Source organism: Carcharhinus amblyrhynchos, chromosome 2, assembly GCF_965287045.1.
Source record: "Carcharhinus amblyrhynchos chromosome 2, sCarAmb.v2.hapA, whole genome shotgun sequence".
Classification (NCBI taxonomy): Eukaryota; Metazoa; Chordata; class Chondrichthyes; order Carcharhiniformes; family Carcharhinidae; genus Carcharhinus; species Carcharhinus amblyrhynchos.
In genome coordinates this window covers 113,522,349-113,541,913 of record NC_137325.1, presented here as the reverse complement: position 1 = coordinate 113,541,913, position 19,565 = coordinate 113,522,349, and the positions used below count along the sequence as shown (strand labels likewise).

Below are 19,565 nucleotides of genomic sequence, written 5' to 3'. Positions count from 1 at the left end.
ACAGCTGTTATTTTGAAAACACAAGTGTTCAGGCCATCAGTTCCAGGGCTGTAGTTCTTTTCCAGGACCTTTAGTTCTATTAGTTTTTCGTGAACTGTTTCTTCCAATGATAGTGATTATTTTAATTTTCTCCACCTAAAAAACCTCAGAAGTGCCACTCACTGTTTAGTGTTTTCCTACTTCTAACTCTGACCTTACTAAAATTAACACAAAATACTCTTTGAATTGCAATTACTTCACATCCGTTTGCCAGCATCTCAAACTGGGAGCTTCCATTAGCTTGTGTTTAAAACTTCAATCCCAAACTAAAGATTTTATACCTAGAACGTCTGAATCATGAAATTAGATATTGTTTGCAACATCTTTCTCATTAACTTCCTAAATCTCCCCTCATGTGAACCTTTTGCCCACCACCCTTCCAAACATGCCCCTCCCCGCTCCTTAGTTTAAAGCCCTCTTCGCAGCCCTAGTTATTTGATTCACTATGACACTGGGGATCAAAGTTTCTGAAATAACTTTAGAGCTCTTCGTACAAAACTTTCCTACTTCAAGATTATCTTTGAACTTTGCCTACTTATTTTTATTTATTGCTGTAGAAATCGTAGCAGTTAAATGATTCGAGTCAGAGCAAAGTTTCATTTGACCACCTCACCCAGTTTCAAAGATCCCTTAGATCTATAGTCAGGGCTTATTACTGACAAACTTACGTGGATGGGCGGGACGAGCTTGGCAATGACTGTGCATGTTGGGATTTGAACAGGAAATTTTGTAATATGAACCTACACCTGAAGTGAATTAAGGACTATTTTGTCTTTACAGCAGGACAGAGTAGTTTTAGACGTACGCTTGAAATGTTAACTGAATTTGGAATTATGTGGACCAAAGTGGGAGTACGGAATTGTATTTATTTGAAGTAACAACCAAATAAGTTGTTTGTCACTTCACTACTGTATATTTAATATCTGATTTTTAAAAAAATGATTGAGGTTTCCTGTGCAACAAAAAGCAGATTTGGCAAATGTTCCAAATTAAGTTTAACAGTTTTTCGGAGGAGCCAAACTTTGAAATGCAAGGTAGGTGAACTGCTAATATTATTTAGAGAACTTTCTCTGTAAAGTAATATTTCAGATATTCCTATTTTTCTTGAGTGACTTTTATTTAGCCTGCTTTATTACAAATGTAAGTATTATTTAGTTTAGAAATGTAAAAAGATAAATTGGAAAGTTTTGTGGAATTCCTGATTTCGACCAAAGGTTTAATGCATTCTGTTTCTGTAAAGAAAGGTTACATTGGCTTTGCTTTATTTCCTTACTGTAAACTTGGATTGAATAATTTTTTAAAATGCCTCCAAATATTTTTGTAAATTATCCTGCAAAGAGAAAATCAGATTTGAGCCAAGTAGTCTATTCTCCGGCCTTTAGTAATTCACTTGGGTAATAGAATTTTAAACTAAAATTGGCAGACTAGTTTGTAGTTTGACTCTTACTTGGGTTCCAGGTTTAAACCCCAACTTCGCTGGAGTGTTTTTGTTCTTTAGGCTGCTGAATCAAATGCTGTATGACAGCTCAATATTTTACGAAGGGAGGGGAACAGAAACATAACTTGATTTCCCTTCCATTGCAAAGACTGTAGTTCTGGATATATCTGTGACTAATCCATTTTCCTGACTGTAAAAGAAAGTAAAGTGAAGGGAGTTGGGTGAGCCTTAATAGAAAATGGAGGACCAGTAATGTAAAAGTAAGCCCATTCATATAAAACTCTTAAACCTCGAGACAGATTTGAAGAATGGCTTTTAATTTCTAGCAGAATGATGTATATTAAAATTGGCTCCTAACAAAACTAAGATTGGGTATTTTTAATTCCTTCCATAAAAAGTAATCTTCAAGAATGAGGTTAAGAGTCATGGAGTCTTGGTGTTAACTGTTTCGCTGTCTACAGATGCTACCAGACCTGCTGAGTTTATCCAGCACTTTCTGTTTTTATTATAGTGAAAGAGGTGTTTACCTTTGGAGCTAACAGCTCCCAGCCCCTGAGAAACCAGTACTAAATTTTAATTGATCTTTCTTGCTTAATGTCGTGGAATTGCTGGCAGGTTAGGATTGTCATATTTTGCATTAAAATCACCTTCTGTTGATCATAGGTGAGGGCATATCTGAAGAGTCGGTAATGAAGGAATTCTGATGAATAACATTTTTTATAGCTTCATATTCTTTAATTTATGTGACAGAACACCAGTACAGTTTGATAGCTATTTCCATTATAATTTGGAGTTTTCGTGGTATAAGTTTTCCATCTCTAAAATAAAATGGTGCAATGTGTTCTTTCATTTTAATAATTAAGTATTCATTTTATCTTTTTAAGGCATATTCCCAAGATGCCTATTTAAAAGGCAATGATCCATACACTGGCAATGCCCACAATATCCCTCAACCGCCACCCGTTTGTTACCCTCGATTGGCTAACACCGCTTCAACTGTGGCTCAGCCCATGGAGGTGTCACCACCAGAATCATCTCGAGGGAGACAACACGTTAGTAGACCTGTATGGGCAGTTGCCACATCTGATAGAGGATATCGGGCTGAAGTCCAAGTTCCATCTTCGATAGATATTGCAAAAACTAATACTGCTGTGTGTGTTTGCAATGAAACAGTAAGGACTGTTGTTGTGCCTTCAGAGAGGGTTGCTGATTTTGCACCTGGTAGAATTAACCATTCAAGCCCAACTCACAGAACAGAGGAAAAACGGTATGGCTTGACGGACCACCCCATTGGGAAACCAAAAACGAGGACCTCTTCTGCTTCAGCTATTTTAACCAGTAATCCAGTTCAACAAGTTACAAGTGGTAGGGTAAAGGATACGATAGCAACTACCCCTACCACTAATGCTGGTAAACAGACATTCTATGGATCACATTTAGATGCTGCTTCCAGCAAATCAACACCACAAACCACGGACTCTTCAGTAATCACAAATCATCATGCATCTTCAACAGCTGTTACTTCGCACCAGAATATAGACTGGCGGAATTATAAAACATACAAAGAGTATACTGAAAATCGACGTTTGCACATGTATGGTAGTAGGACAATACAGGAAAGATTAGATAGTTTAAGAGCAGCAGTTCAAAACTCAGCAGATTATCAACAAACTGCTCCAACCCGTGTTACAACTCCCGCACGACGTCGGAGCACTTCACATGATCGATCTTGTCAAGCTACACCTATGAGATACCGGAGTGTGTCTCAGGAAAGATTAGGAGAATCTGTTTTAATGAAAAATTGGCCACGGAGCGCTTCACAAGATGCATTAACAATACCAGTAAATGGACCACAAAACCATAGGACACAGTCATGTGATTATCTTGGAAAGCAAGCAGAAACATTGGGCAGTCATTCCACAGGTATTGGAACATCCGGTTCACGTGATCCAGCTGGTAATGGAGTGCATCAACTGTTTAACCAAACAGCTGGAATTAATGAACTGGATAATAGGCTTTGTTTTCGTGAAGGATTCCGACAACCTGTCAGACAAGTTGGACTGCCAGGAGCTCGCACATCTATTGCTGGTACAACCCAGTCTCAGAATATATGTATTTCGCCAAGCGTTCCAAGCAACAGCAGTATAAAAGTACAGTCCAACATTCGAAGCAGTGCACGTTCTAGTCCTGCCTTGCCTACTTGGAAGGCTGCCAACGATACGAAATCTGCTCAGCATTCAAGAGAGCACCAGTCTGTTTACACAGGGCAGCAACCTCTAGCTCCTTCTCAAGAAAAGTCTTATTTACCATCGTCATTTCAAAATACCTTGCCAAGTTCTTTGTTAACCACCACTGTTTCCTATGCAGCACCACCAATTCTTTCTCCGACACAAAGTATTGGTACTGATGCACTAAAAGACCAAAGAATGGTAAATCATTGCGATCTAGAGCCAAGGACAAGAACTGAAAGTGTGCCTGAACATCCAACAGAAGTAGTTCTTGGTGTAAGATCAGCTTCATGCTCTGCACCAACATCTGTACAGCCTTTCATGAAGACAAGTAGGAAAATAAAGGCTCCTGCTACCTCTAGTGTTACTAATACATCAGTTAGACAAAAGAATAAGGAATTGGAAAAACTGAAACCTGAAAGTAAATCAGTACAGGAGAAGGTTAAATTAGGTGAAGAGAATTGTCTAGAACAAAATGAACTCAACTCTGAACGTAAAGGGCACGATCCTTCAGATTTAAAAGACACTGTGGTTTTGAGGGGAAACATTGCTGCAAGTAGATTAACTCCACAACCACTAAGGCATCAGTCATACATTTTGGCTGTAAACTCGCCAGATACAGTAACGGATCCCACCTGCTGGCTACCTAATGATGCACGTCGTGAGGTAAATATTAAACGAATGGGTGACCAGAGGAAGGCATCAAGCTCAAGTCCACAGGATGACTCATTAGCATCTATCCCATTCATAGGTAAGAGCAAAACAGATTTTCTTGAATAAATTAAAGATGAAAATTTTGTTCTACCAGTATATCATAGCATTTAAGAAGAAAAATGACAAATTGAAAACACTTGCTTAATTGTTTTATAATGACAATCTTACACACACAAATAATTTTCATCAAATGTTTTTCACACACTGAAAATGGATTTTGATACTAACAAATGCAGATGTGTATTTTTATTGGTTTCTGTTTTGTCCTTTTCACCATGCCTTTAGTTGTTGCAAGTATTATAGATAATCATGATACATTTAGAAAGGAAGAGGGATGGGGGATGCTTCTTGCTCTTGAAGCTAGCATGTTGAACACAAATTCAGTTCAAAACGAAAATGTGAAAGTGAGAAAATAATCAGTAACAAAATATATGTCCATTTGAAACTGCAAATGTTTTAAGGCTCACTAATTAACACCCTGAGCAGAGCCTAGATGTAAAGATCTCAAGCCCAAGATGGGATGCAATGCCTTTTTTTGTCAGCTTGGATCTTGTTTCTCTCACCTGTGGGAACCATGAATTGTTTGATTTTGAATTTAGTTTTTGAAGCAAGCAAGGATTAGGTTTGCCTGGTCCACTCTGAGCATTGGCTTTGTAATTTAGAGGATGGAGCAAAATATTAAAAAAAAGAAGCTTGCAGAAAACATTTGCTTTCTGGTAAATGTGTCTTGTCAGGTAAATTGATTTGTTTCCAAACGAAAAAATATATACAGTTTAATGGAGTGCGCAATATGGTTATTAGATTTAAAAGCAAAACTGGCTATTGAAAAAAAAGGACATCGTAATATACTAATATTGGAACTCATCTGAGAAGAGCTCCAACTCAGAATGGCATATTTATTGCCATTTTCGGTTAATGATATCAAATTGAAAGAAAAATGTACAATGCTGCAAGGACGAGAGGTAGCTCTGAAAATTGAGAGAATTTTAGAAGCTAACAAATGATGACTAAAAAAAAAATAAGGAGGGAGAAAACGGAGGATGAGAGTAAACTAGACAGCAAAAGCTTCTGCAAGTCTATAAAAAGAAGTGCATCTGAAATGAGCATTGGCTCTTAGAAAGAGAGAAACAAATAAATGGTAGAGACTTTGAACGTGTTTTATATCTGCCCACGCAGCAGAAGATAAAACAATCATCCTAAAAATTGAGAAAATTGTGGCAAAAAGGAAGAACATTACACTGTTAAGGAGGCTTATGTGGCCCCTGAACCTGATAGCCTGCATTCTAGGGTCTCAGAGGAAATGGCTGCAGAGTTTTGGATGCATTGGTTGTCATCTTCAAAAATCCTCTAGATTCTAGGAATGTTCCAATGGAAAGCTACAAATTTAACATCACTGTTGAATAAAGATAGAGACAAAGCAGGAAACTATCAACCAGTTAGTTCAACGTACGTCATTGGGAAATATTAGAATCCAATTTTAAGAAGGTAATGGCAGAGCATATTAGCAATTGTAATGCAGTTGGGCAGAGTCAACATGGTTTTGTGAAAGGGGAATAGCATTTGACAAATTTAGATTTTTCAAGTTTTAGCAAGCAGAATAGGTGAAGGGGAGCTAGTATTTGTATGCATTTAGATTTGCAAACAACATTCAAAAAAGTACCACAAAAGGTTACAGCACAAAGTAAGAGTTCATGATGATGGGGTGATATTTTAACATGGACAGAGGATTGGCTAACCAACAGAAAACAGATTCAGGATAACTGGGTCACTTTCAAGTTGGCAAATTAACCAGCTGAAGGAATCAATGCTGCGGCCTCAACTATTTATCCCAACTAATGGCTTAGATGAAGGGACAGATTATATCGTAGCTAAATGTATGAAAGCAAGTTGGTATTCAAGAGATTAAGTGAGTGAGCAAATAAATTGGCATAAGGAGTATCATGTGGGATAAGGTGAAGTTGTGCGCTTTGAAAGGTAGAATAGAAAAATGGTATTATTTAATTTAAATGCTGTAGTACAGAGGGAGCTGGGCATCATGCATGAATTCCAAAAGTTAGATGCGGATAGTGCAAATAATCAGGAAGGCAAATTGAATGTGATCTTTTATTGCCTTGCTGTAGCTATACAGAACCTTGGTGAGATCTTGCCTCGAGTATTTTGTACAGTTTTGGGCTCCTTATTTAAGGAAAGATATATACAGTATTTGCATTGAAAGCACTCCATTAAAGAGTAGGTTCACTGGGCTGATTCTTCAAATGAAAGGGTTTGTTTTATGTGGGAAGATTGAGCACAGACCCAGCCAGTTCATTGGAGTTCAGAAGAATGAGAACGATTTTATTAAAATGCATAAGACTCTGAGGAGGCCTGATGGATTAGATGCTCTTGTGGGGAAGTCTACAACTAAGCCCAGTTTAAAATTAATTAGTTCTCCGATATTTTAAGAACCAGGTTATGAGAAATTTCTTTCAAGGATTGTTAGTTTTTGAAATTCTGTTCCACATAGAACAGTAGGAGGCTGGGTTGTTGAATACATTCAAGACTTGGACAGAATTTTGATCAACAGGGAAGTTGAGGGCTATGGGATATAGGCAGGAAAGTGGAATTAAGGCTACAATCAGATCAGCCACGATCTGATTGAATGGTGGAGCAGTCACAATGGGCATAATACTGAGCACTTGACAAAATGAAGCATTTATTTCAAGGTGTAATTTGGTACAGTTTTGCTGTTTATAGTTCAAAAGCTTTTTTTACTCTTAGAAAATGGCATTATCTAGTAGTTAGGCTAAGTACCAAAAGGAATGTTAAAAAATTCAAGCTAAATGTTCAATTGTCAGATGAAATATGCAACATTGAACTGAAAATAGAATCATTAGCTCTTTTTATTTCAGTCACAACGTTAGCCATTTAAGAACTAGCTGCATTCCTAGAAATTGGCTTAACTTGACACAGCATTGATTGCTATCCAGCAGCATCATGGCAGTTTGTTTGCAGGAAGCACTAAATGAGGCCACTCAACAAACCAGAATTTGCTGTAAAAATAACAATAAGGTTAATAGTGCTGCTGGTGTTTGTGTAAAAAAAAAGAAGCAATTCCACCATTAGCTTTAGAAAAGTGACATCTTACCAACTTCCCATACCATTGAAATGCAATGAATGGCACATAGTTGTTGTCTTTGCCCTGTAGATATTCATTCAACTCGCCACAAAAAAATTATTATCCTTTCAAGTACAAGTAGACTTTTGATGTGCTAAATGTTAATTTCTGCTAATCAGCTTCTCTGGAGCTGAAAATGAACAATTGAAGATATAGAGACTCCATTCCTTCAGATATTGATGTTGAAAGTTTTAAAAATGTCAACTAAAAAGAAATAGATTTTAAAACTTCGCCTTGCTGTCACTTTCTCACAATTCAATTTTTCTTTTTCTCCCTGTCAGGTTAGAGTAGATGAGACAGTTGAGAAGTGTTAAGACAACTATTTGTAATGGAGAACTGAAACCAGATGTTATCCTTGCATTCCAGGAAGATATTGGATTAGTGAGCAGTTTTGATGGAGAAGGGCAGGACCTAAAAGTGCTTTATATAATCTAACCAGGTTGAAGAATTGTTGAACCACTTTCTCCCATAAATAGTTTGAATCTGTGTTCTTTGGGCTTAAGAGAACAGATTGAGGGCCATACCTGGGGTGAGAGAATAATGGTTTCCATAGGGACAAGAATATTAAGATTTGATTGACCTAATTAGTAGCTGCAGAAATAGTGGGGTGAATGATGGGCCAAAGTATGGACAGTTATGAAATTGAAAGTGACTAGAAGAAAGTGTTCAGTCTCTCAGGTAGACACAGAAGGAGGTGAGATTGCAAGTAGAAATGTGGATGAGGAGCAAGTAGAAATGTGTACGAGGAGCAATACAGCATTTGATCAGAGAAGGCCTTGTCTCTAATTAACATGATAGGAGTAGTGAGGCTACGTGAGATTGCAAGCAAGTCTTTCAAGCTGCATGCATGCATGGCTGCACCAAACCTGGAAGGTATCTTGCAAGTTTTTAAGATAATGTGTGTGAGAGTGAGCACGCAGGAAAATTTAGAAGGAATGTTGATGGTGAAGTCAAGTGTCTTGAGTGTGAGTGGGAGAGATCAAGAGAGCGTAGGAAGGGATGAACTCGGTGGTGGGAAAGCATGATGCGTCTTGAGCAGGATTTAAAGAAACAGTGAGAAATACATTTTTTTAGAAATGTACTTGTTATGGCAGACCAGGTCTGTAATGGCAGAAAGAGAGTTGTGTGTAAATGTTTGCTGCTATGCCTGGCGCCAACACTTGGACAACATTTCCAACTGCATAAGCCTTAACAGAAAATGGAGATGTCCAGTATGAGTGAGGTTGGCCATCCAGTCGGTGAACAGAAGGCTAAAGGGTGACTGGATCAAAAGTAATGCCAGGTAACAAGTGATGCTATCTCATTGCTCCCACAACTTCAGCCTGGCCACAAGGACCGATGCTAAAACTAGAGTTTATGATTGTCACCATGTTACAGCCGAAGTCGGTGTCCAATCATGTGTTATAGCCTGAGTCATCTGAATTTGCATTTTCTGTTTGGATTCCATATTTAAGTTGTTTTCCTAGAAATAGGAAAGCAGGAATTTTTGCTTCTCTTATTGGGTTACAAGAAAGTTATCTTGTACGTATTTCAAAAATTCCATTCCCTCTTTGCTCTACGTGTTGTTACTATCCCAGTCTATGTTGGGATAATTGAAATCCTGCATTATCCTTGTCTTTAGATTTGCATTTTTTTTTGTAATTTGACTGCTTATCTGCCCCTTTTATTTCCTTTCTAGTAGTGGTGGTCAGTGGTGTATACCCAGTCGTCTATAACCACTCTGGTCTTTTTAGTTGTTAGCAGCCTGTACCATTGACCTTTCAGCTACATAATCTCTTATCAGGGCTATAATAGTGATAAATAATTATAACCAGAACACCCCCCCCCCCCCCCCCCCCAACTCTTTATACCAACATTAATTTCTTAGTCCTCCCTTTCTTTGAGTAACACCCCTTCATCATGTGGGGACATGATTCAGCAGCTCATCAATATGCATTATGTTATGGCTGCATCAATTAAAATAATATAGCCATAACTTATTTTGATTAAAATAATGGTTAAAGCAGCACTAAAGACCAAAAAATCAAAAGCTAGTAACTAACATGGCTGTATGCCATCATTCTAGGAAATGTTTCAACTGTTTACTTCATGAGCAAAGTCCATAGATCACAGCACTGCCAGTCAATCTTGGTTACATTTTGTACTTTGGAGATAATACCATGCGTTCTAATTTGCATTTCCACTTATCATTGAAATAACAGCTATTGCCAACAGAATATTTATAAAGCCATTTTATATGATTGTACTGTTAATTGCAACCTTAATGTTCCAGACGATGCCTAGCTTGTGAAAACAACCACTGATTTCTTCACTGATCACCATTCTTAACTGCAAACATTGATCTTGTATTTCTGTTTGTTTCCTTTTCTGATTCAGTTTTTTTTGTAAGTGCTAATTTTTAAAAACTATACAGTATGAAGAAAATTCTTAACATTTATAGGCAATTTTATATCAATAAGCCCCAATTTTAAAACTTCATCTCACATAGATATTCCAGAATAACATCATTGTTGAATCCCTACACTACAGGAGGCCGCCATTTGGCCCATTGAGTCTGCACTGACCACAATCCCACCCTATTCCCGTAACCCCCATTTTATCCTGCTGTCCTCCTGACATTACGGTCAATTTAGCATGGTCAATCAAGCTAACCCGCACATCTTTGGACTATGGGAAGAAACCTGAACACTCAGAGGAAACCCATGGAGGCAAGGGGAGAACATGCAAACTCCGTACAGATGGTGACCCAAAGCTGGAATTGAACCTGGGCCCCTGGTGCTGAGGCAGTAGTGCTAACAGCTACTATTGATCGTGTTACTGAGGACTGGAGGGGGTTGTTTTAATACTGATACAAAAAACTGCAATAAAAACTCATCATTATTCACTCTCAGTTCGGCACATTTCACCTTTCTCCCAATGTCCTGATATGTATTCATTTTTAAATATATTCTCATTTTAATTTTTTTTAAATGTGCATTTGGATTTTCTTTAACATGCACGTTGTTTTCTGCTGCCTCCTGATCCATTTCAAAATTTGAACAATCATTTTAAATTAGTTTTGTGTTAAAATGATTACCAGCAGTGATGTTCGTCATCCACCTTCAGTTTATTTAAAGTAGCATCTTTAACGAAATAAAACCTCCCAAGGTGGTTCGCAGTAACTAAAATCACGCTAACCCATATAAAGCAATATTAGATCAGGTACCAAAATCTTGCTCAAAAAGTCTTTGAGCAGTTTTCCAAAGAAGGAAAGCATGGTAGCTATTTAAGTTGGCATGCTGAAAAGCCAGAATTAGATGAGTGCAGACATCCAAGTGTTCTAGAACTGGATAAGATCATGGAGGAGTGAGATGATGGAGGGCTTTGAAAACAATGATGATAATTTTAAAATTAAGGCAATGCTTAACTAGGAGCAAGTGTCGATCAGCGAACACAGATATTGTGATCCCAGTTAATAATACTGGATAAGTCAGATTCAGGAGTGAAGTCTGGATTGGAAGATCCTAACTCTTTTTTGTTTAGAAACCATGGCAGTTACTTACTAAACACATTCACAAGGGTTTGCTGGCATCTTTTAACACACACAATAAAACATTTATTAAACAAGAAACAAGTTACATTAGATAAAAAGATTGGAAAGATTTCAATACAAACACCAATTAAGTGAGTCAAAATCACACTATTCTTTCACCTCAAATATATCTTTACAGATCCATGTATTTGTAAAGGTAAAATTCACAAAATCTAGCTTGTGTTCTAATATTCAGGATAAGGATGTGAACTAGTAGGTGAACTGTGGTCAGTCACACCTAATGCACCAAAACGAGTGATAGATGCTATCAAAGCAAATTCCAGGAATTTCTCATCAAATCCCCACCTCCTAAATGCTTGTTTTGCTGAGAGCTGATTACTCTCACAGAAACTTGAGGAATTCCAATCTCTAAGCTCTAAGAACTTGCCTTGAAATTCTCCTCAAATGTTGCATCCACTGGGATGACTGTAACTAGAATTCTTCTCGGTGTTTCAGTCACTCTTTCCAATGTTCCTTTCCTGTGGATTTTCATGTAACTTCAAGCTTCACCTTCCAAGCACACATCCAGGTATTCAGCTGTGCGAAGCAGAGCCCCACTTCTCCAAAGGCCTGCAGTAAGGAGTCACCAACTTTGGCTGCCTCCTCAGATCTTCTGACTTCTCTCAAGCCCACTTTGTTTCAATTCTGCTGTTCACAGTTTTCCCTCTTTAATTCAGAGCCGATTGCTCTGCTCCCTACTTTCAACTTGTGTGTAATAGAACCTGTTTCAGATTCTTGTCATCCTCCCTTAATGAGGACCACTTCCTTTTCCACTTCCTAATATAGGACCTTCTCCGTGGAAGACCTTCTCTGGAATGGGGTTTCTCTTTCTGGTCACCTATCTGTTTCACTTTTCCTCCTATTCAGACGCAGAGCTGGTTTCTGATCTGAAGAAATTTAAAAACACCTACATGTGTGCAAGGCCGTTTCCCGGCCTATAAGCATGAAAATCAACAAACTGCACATCAGTGGTCATTCTTGATGCGCAGAAACCCTGAGAGCAATAAACTCTATAGCCAGGGCATACGCAGAAATCCTGAGCCCCATTAGGAACTGGATGGCGCTTTTTGTCACCAAACACTAACTTAGACTTGAGCTAAGTATTTTCTTTTCCTTGGAATTCATCACACAGGGATGATGTGTGAATGGAATTTGGCATGATTTAGGATCAAATCATTAAATTTAAACAAGAAGCAAACCTTAGCATATGCAAGTGGACTTGCATGATACCTGTAATGCCCTAAGTTGACTAATAAAATAGAATTTCTAACAACACATATGGAGGAAGGGGGGAGATCAGGATATTGATTTTGATGATCAGCCATGATCAAAATGAATGGCGGAGCTGGCTCGAAAGGCTGAATGGCCTACTCCTTCTAATTTCTATGTTTCTAATTTCAAAAACAAGAACAATTTGTTGCACCTTAAATGTAGTAAAATTTCTTGAGTGTTCAAGAGAGTTGTTGAACAAAATTTGACACCAAACCACAAGTGACATTAGGCCAGATGACCAAAAGCTTTCAAAAAGATTAAGTATCATGAAGTAAAAAGAAGATAGGTGGAGCAGGTTTGAGGGGGAATTCCAGAGTTTAGGACTTTCATATCTCTCAGTATGGATGCCAAAGGTGGAATGATTAAAATCTGAGATGATCAAGAGCCTAAATTGGAAAAGTGCTGATATCTCAGGCTTTTAGGGTTGGAGGTAATTACAGAATGGGGAGATGAAAAGCTATGAAAATTTAAAGAACAAGATATTGCTTAACCAGTGTAGTTAAACTAAATAAATTTGATTTTAAAGTTATTAACTGCTAAGTTTAGTAATGTTAGTAACTTTTTGAGCATTGAAAGTTTGTAAATAAATGGGTGTATTGTTATTGCAAGATAGTGGTAGTATTCAGCAGTTGGTTGAATATTGAATAATGATTTTACTGTGCTTTTTCAGAGGAAGTATCAGTCTGTATCAGTCTGTTTACTACCAGGCAAAGTTCTTTTTTTGAAAGTCGGCAAGTCATCTTCAAAGTTTTGAGTTGGTAATTGTTTTATTGTCTTGAGAAACCAGTTTGTAATGTTGTGCAATTAACAGATCCTAACTTGCAGGTGTTGAGTTTCAAACATAAATTTTGAATTAACAGCAGTGTTTCTTTTCTTGGGTGGGAAAAGACTTCTTTTGTTCTGCATATTTTTTGAATTTAAGAAACCTTGTTTTAATTGCATACAACTAGATTCTGCCTTTTTTTGTGTCAAGTAAATTATTTAGTTATATTGTTTGGGTGTTTAAACAAGATATTTCCTTGCATTTAGTGTCAGAGGACTCCTGCAAGCAAACCCCATGCATTTGCGTGTGCCTTTACTTGCCCAGCACTTGGTAAATGTAGGAGTAAAGGGTGGAACAGAATTCTTTTCACAGAGTTTCACTTTACTGGATATATCATGTACCCTCATGTCCTAAAATATAATCTCTATGGTGTAGAGCCGATTGTGCCTAATATTAGCCCGGTACCTGGTATATGTAAGGCTCAAGGGTGGAACAGAATTCTTGCCACATTGTTCCAGTTTCCTGAAAAATCATGTAACTTCATGTCCTAAAATATAATCTTTTCATGTACTTTTTTAAAAACAATGAAGGTTTCTGCAACCATCATCTTTTCAATCAGTAAGTTCCAGACTTGCGCTACCCTATCTACACCAACAGGAATGAAGTGGAAATGATCGAGAGCTTCAAGTTTCTCGGTGTCCGGATCACCAACAATCCATCCTCGTCCCTCTACACTGATGCTGTAGTTAAGAAAACCCACCTGTACTACTTCAGGAAGCTAAGGAAATTTGGCATGTCTGCTACAACACTCTCCAATTTTTACAGATGCACCATAGAAAGCATCCTTTCCGGATGCATCACAGCTTGGTACAGCTCCAGCTCAAGACCACGAGACACTACAGAAGATTGCAAACGTAGCCCAGTCTATCACACAAACTAGGCTCCATCTGTTGACTCCGTCTACACTTCTCACTGCCTTGCAAAAGCAGCCAGCGTAATCAAGGACTCTACCCACCCCAAACATACTCGTTTCCATCTTCTTCTGTAGGGAAAAAGATACAAAAGTCTGACATCATGTACCAGAACATAACATGAGCAGGAATAGGCCATCTAGCCCTTCGAGCCTGCCCCGCCATTCAGTAAGATCATGGCTGATCTGAAGTGGATCAGTTCCACTTTCCCGCTTTCTCCCCATAACCCTTAATTCCCCTGTCTATCAGAAACCTTAACTATATATAAACCTTGACTTAAATATATTCAGCGAGGTAGCCTCCACCACTTCAATGGGCAGAGACTTCCAGAGATTCACCACCCTTTGAGTGAAGAAGTTCCTTCTCAACTCTGATTTAAACTGCAGCGCCCCCCGCCCCCCCAACTATCTTGAGGCTGTGTCCTCTAGTCCTGCTATCCTTTCTAAGCAGGAAGAATCTCTCTACCTCTATCTCTACCCTATCCATCCCCTTCATTATCTTATACGTCTCTATAAGATCCCCCCTCATCCTTCTAAACTCCTACAAGTACAGACCCAGTCTATTTAGTCTCTCTTCATAGGCCAACCCCCTCATCTCCGGTATCAGCCTGGTGAACCTCCTCTGCACTCTCTCCAAGGCCAGTATATCCTTGCGCAAGTGTGGCGACCAAAACTGCACACAATATGCCAGCTGCAGTCTCACCAGTACCCTGTACAGTTGCAGCAAGACCTCCCTACTTTTATATTCTATCCCCCTCGCTATAAAGGCCAGCATTCCATTCACCTTCTTGATCACCTGCTGCACCTGCAGACTGGGTTTTTGCGACTCGTGCACAAGGACCCCCAGGTCCCCCTGCACCGTAGCATGTTGCAGCTTTTCACCTTTTAAATAATAATCCCTCCTACTATTATTTCTGCCAAAGTGGATAACCTCACACTTGCTAACATTATACTCCATCTGCCAGGTCCTCGCCCACTCGCTCAGCCTATCCAGATCTCTCTGCAGACTTTCCACACCCTCCACGCAATTTACTTTTCCACTCATCTTCGTGTCATCAGCAAATTTCGTCACCCTACATTCAGCCCTCTCCTCCAGATCATCTATACAAACGGTAAACAGTTGAGGCCCCAGCACCGAGCCCTGCGGCACTCCACTAGTCACCAACTGCCAGCCAGAATAGAACCCATTGATACCAACTCTTTGCTTCCTATTAGACAGCCAATCCTCTATCCATGCTAACACCTTACCCCCAACTCCGTGCACCCTAACCTTCTGTAGCAACCTTTTGTGAGGCACCTTATCAAACGCCTTTCACAATTCAAGAACAACTTATTCTCTGCTGCCATCAGACGTTTGATTGAAATATCACAAGACCAATTTTAGGGTGATATACAAGTTTTTAATTGTGCCCCCTTCAACCTAAGTCATTGATGTACACCATGAAAAGTAAGGGAACTAATATTGAGTCCTGTGGAGCCCCACTGGAAGCAGCTTTCTAGTCCTGAAAACATTTGCCATCCATTAATTAACCTTTTCTTCTGCCACATGAGTCAAGTTTGGATTCAGTTTGTTACTTTCCCATGGATTCCCATGAGCTTTTATTTTTGCAAGGGGATCAATACTTTAAAACTAATTTGTTTGTTTTTGAGGCAGACCCTACCTCAAAACAAGCTGCACTGAAAATTAAACTGAAAGGGAAGCAGGAAAGGTAAACCTAGAAATAAAACAATTCCCCAGTTTCTAAGGAAACTGAAAACAAGCTGATGCTGAGAAATCAAAACTAAATTGTGGTGAAAGATATAAAAGGGCACCAATTAGCCCAAACAGCAGCAGCAGCTGTTGAATCCATTGATGCAGTCCAAGCAAGTTGAAGAAGGAGGTCCAAATCCAAAAACTGATAATAAATTGCTGTAGCTGTTTCTGTTATTGGAATATATCTTAGGTGGACTGTAGTCTATTTAGACCAGGTTGAACATGTTCTGCAGGTGTTTGCCATTTGTGGGGAGGACCATGCCCTTTGAGCGCTGGTTGTTTGCGTGCTGCTGTCGGCAGGCTCAGATTACACCCTAGAAGAAGAGCTGAAATTCCTTGTGACAAGACCGGGTTTAATGGACTGATCACTAAAATCTGAGTGGACTGCTGAATCAGTTAATAAGATTTGTCTTAGCTGTAACTGCCATTCAAGGAGTAATTTATAGTGCATGTTCAACGACAACCATAATTCAAGACAGATAGCATTTAGTGTTTGCTTTGTTGATTCTTATAAATATTTTTAAACAATGGAATCTTGTGGCTTCATATAAGTTACTGATTTTTGTTAAGATCATAATGCTTTTTTTGACTAGCCTGTTATCTGGCATCTTGTCAAAAATCTTGTTCCAATCCATGTGGCTTACATTAAACTCACTACCAGAGTCGTTTGATGTTGCCTCAAAAAATTAAATGCATTCTGTAACCTCATGATCTGACATCCTCACTTTACCTTTACCATCAAGGTAGGTTCAGCTCTGGTTCATATTCCTCACTCTACCTTTTATCATCAAGTTAGGCGATCATCTTTGGTTCACTGGCAGGAGACCATACCAGGAGGACCAGCAGGCATACCTAAAAATTGGATGCAATCCTGGTGAGGCTCTAACACAGGACTGCATGTATGCCAAACAGAGCAGCATGCAACGGATATAGCTAAATGTTCCCATAACCAACAGATCAGATCTAAAGCTCTGTAGTCCTGCCACATCTTGCCATGTTTGGTGCTGGCCAATTTAAGCAGCTAACTGCAGGAGAATATTCCACATATATCCCCATCCACAATGATGAGGGAGCCCAGCACATCAATACAAAACATAAGGCAGAAGCATTTTCAGCCTTCAACTAGGTGTTCTGAGTGGATGATCCACCTCTGCCACCACCCCAGGTCCCCAGCATCACAGATATCAGTCTTTGGCCATTTTGGTTCACTCTACATAGTATCAAGCAAAAACTGAAGTAATTGGACAATGCAAAGGCTCAGGGCCAAGACAGCATCCTGGCAGCACGAAGAACCTGTGCTCCAGAAATAATGTGGAAATGCCAGTGTTAGACTGGGGTAAACACATTCAGAAGTCTCGACTCCAGGTTAAAGTTCAACAGGTTTATTTGGTAGCAAATGTCACTAGCTTTTGGCATGCTGCCCCTTCATCAGGTGAGTGGGAGTTCTATTCACAAACGGCATATAAAGACACAAACTCAGTTTACAAAATAATGATTGGAATGTGAGTTTGTACAGGTAATCAAGTCTTGAAAGTACAGGCAGTGTGAGTGGAGAGAGCATTAAGCACAGGTTAGAGATGTGTATTGTCTCCAGACAGGTCAGTTAGTGGGATTTTGCAAGTCCCGGCAAGTCGCGGGGGTTACAGATAGTGTGACATGAACCCAAGATCCCGGTTGAGGCTGTCCTCATGTGTGGAACATTGTCACGTGGTATTCATTCATCCGTTGTCATAATGTCTGTATGGTCTCGCCAATGTACCATTCATGACACACACAGTCGCTGAGCAGAGACTGATGGCCAAGTTCTGCACACGTGAGGATGGCCTCAAATGGGATCTTGGGTTCATGTCACCCTATCTGTAACCCCCACGATTTGCCTGGATGTGCAAAATCTCACTGACTGTCCTGTCTGGAGACAATACACATCTCTTAAACCTGTGCTTAACGCTCTCTCCATTCACATTGTCTGTATCTTTTAAGACTTGATTACCTGTAAAGGCTTGCATTCCAATCATTATTTTGTAAATTGAGTTTGTGTCTTTATATGCCCTGTTTGTGAATAGAACTCCCACTCACCTGCCGAAGGGGCAGTGAACAAAGAACATCCCAGCACGGGAAACAGGCCCTTCGGCCCAACGAGCCCGCTCCGCCACATCTTCCCACACCTACCCCACCCTGTGTGTATGTGAGTGGAACCTCTAATGTAGCCAGATTCAGGGGAGAATAGTGTCAATTTGGTACACCAATCAGCCTAAGAGCACATCTTTGGGGTGTGGGAGGAAACTGGAGCGCCTGGAGGAAACCCACGCAACCACAGGGAGAATGCGCAAACTCCCACAGACACCAGCCCAAATCCATGTATCTGCACAGCTAGCAGTGATAGTCACTGAGCTGTTGCGGTGCCCATCTGCTGGTCCAGGAGTAAGCACACACAACGACACGAGGCCACTCCCGGAACCTCCAAGAGCAGCCCACGCACGACCCACCGTGTGCATGCCCCTCATTTGACAACAAGGTGGACCGACCCTGTGGAATAAAAAGACAATACGTTAACATATACAACTACATTTCCGGTGTCGTCCCGAGGCTCTGACCCTATTTAATACCCTCCACTATAACCCTCCATCCTTGCTTCGCTCATGTCTGTCTAAGTAAACCTTAAACAAGTCCAACGTGCCTGCCTCCACCACCCTACTCGGTAGCATGTTCCATACCCCCATGACCCTCTGCGTGAAAAACCTTCCTCTCATATCCAAATTATACTTCTCCCCCCTCACTCTTAGATCGTGACCTCTCGTAATTGTCCCCAATCTAGGGAAAAGCCTACCACTGTTTATCTATTCCCATCAGTATTTTATATACCTCTATCATATCACCCCTTAATCTCCGCCTTTCTGAGGAGAAGAGCCCCAGTTTCTCCAACCTTTCCTCGTAACTCAGTCCTTCCATGCCAGGCAACATCCTGGTAAACCACCTCTGCACCCTCTCCAGGGTCTCCACGTCATTCCGGTAGTAAGGTGACCAGAACTGGACGCAATACTCCAAATGCCATCTAACCAACGTTCTGTACAACTGAAGCATTAGACGGCAGCTCTTATACTCTATACCCCTTCCTATAAAGGCTAGCAGTCCATAAGCTTTTTTCACAACCTTCTCTACCTGTGTCGACACCTTCAGAGAGTTGTGCACCTGCACTCCCAGGTCCCTCTGTATCTCTATACTCTTAATCGGTCTAACTGCTCCCTGCATTATTCCTTTCAAAATGCATCACCTCGCATTTGTCAGGATTAAATTCCATCTGCCCAATATACCAACCTATCTATGTCCTGCTGTGTCACCTGACAGTCCTCCTCAGTATCTGCCAATCCTACCATCTTGGTGTCATCCACAAATTTGCTCATCACACCACGTACGCCCTCTTCCAAGTCGTTTATATATACTACAAAGAGGAGAGGTCCCAGTACTGAGCCCTGCGGCACACCACTGGTGACTGGCCTCCAGCCAGAAAAGGTCCCCTCGACAACTACTCTCTGTCTCCTATTTCCCAGCCAGTTTTCGACCCACCTAGCTACCTGTCCTTGTATCCCATGTGCCTTAACCTTTTCTACCAGCCTATCGTGAGGGACTTTGTCAAACGCCTTACTGAAATCCATATAGATGACA

General features: G+C 40.0%; 1 protein-coding gene across 5 annotated transcripts in view; it reads left to right on the top strand.

The window, feature by feature from the left end:
- Positions 1-19,565, top strand: part of arhgap21a (Rho GTPase activating protein 21a) — a 215,185-nt gene that overhangs the window by 140,783 nt on the left and 54,837 nt on the right. For 4 of the 5 annotated variants that reach the window (XM_080211355.1, XM_080211346.1, XM_080211363.1 and 1 more), the window contains one exon: positions 2,362-4,456. In XM_080211355.1, the coding sequence (XP_080067481.1) occupies positions 2,362-4,456 (2,095 nt within the window). Of the gene's footprint in view, positions 1-862; positions 1,074-2,361; positions 4,457-19,565 lie in introns of those variants that run through there. The other variant, XM_080211371.1, reaches the window with a different exon arrangement.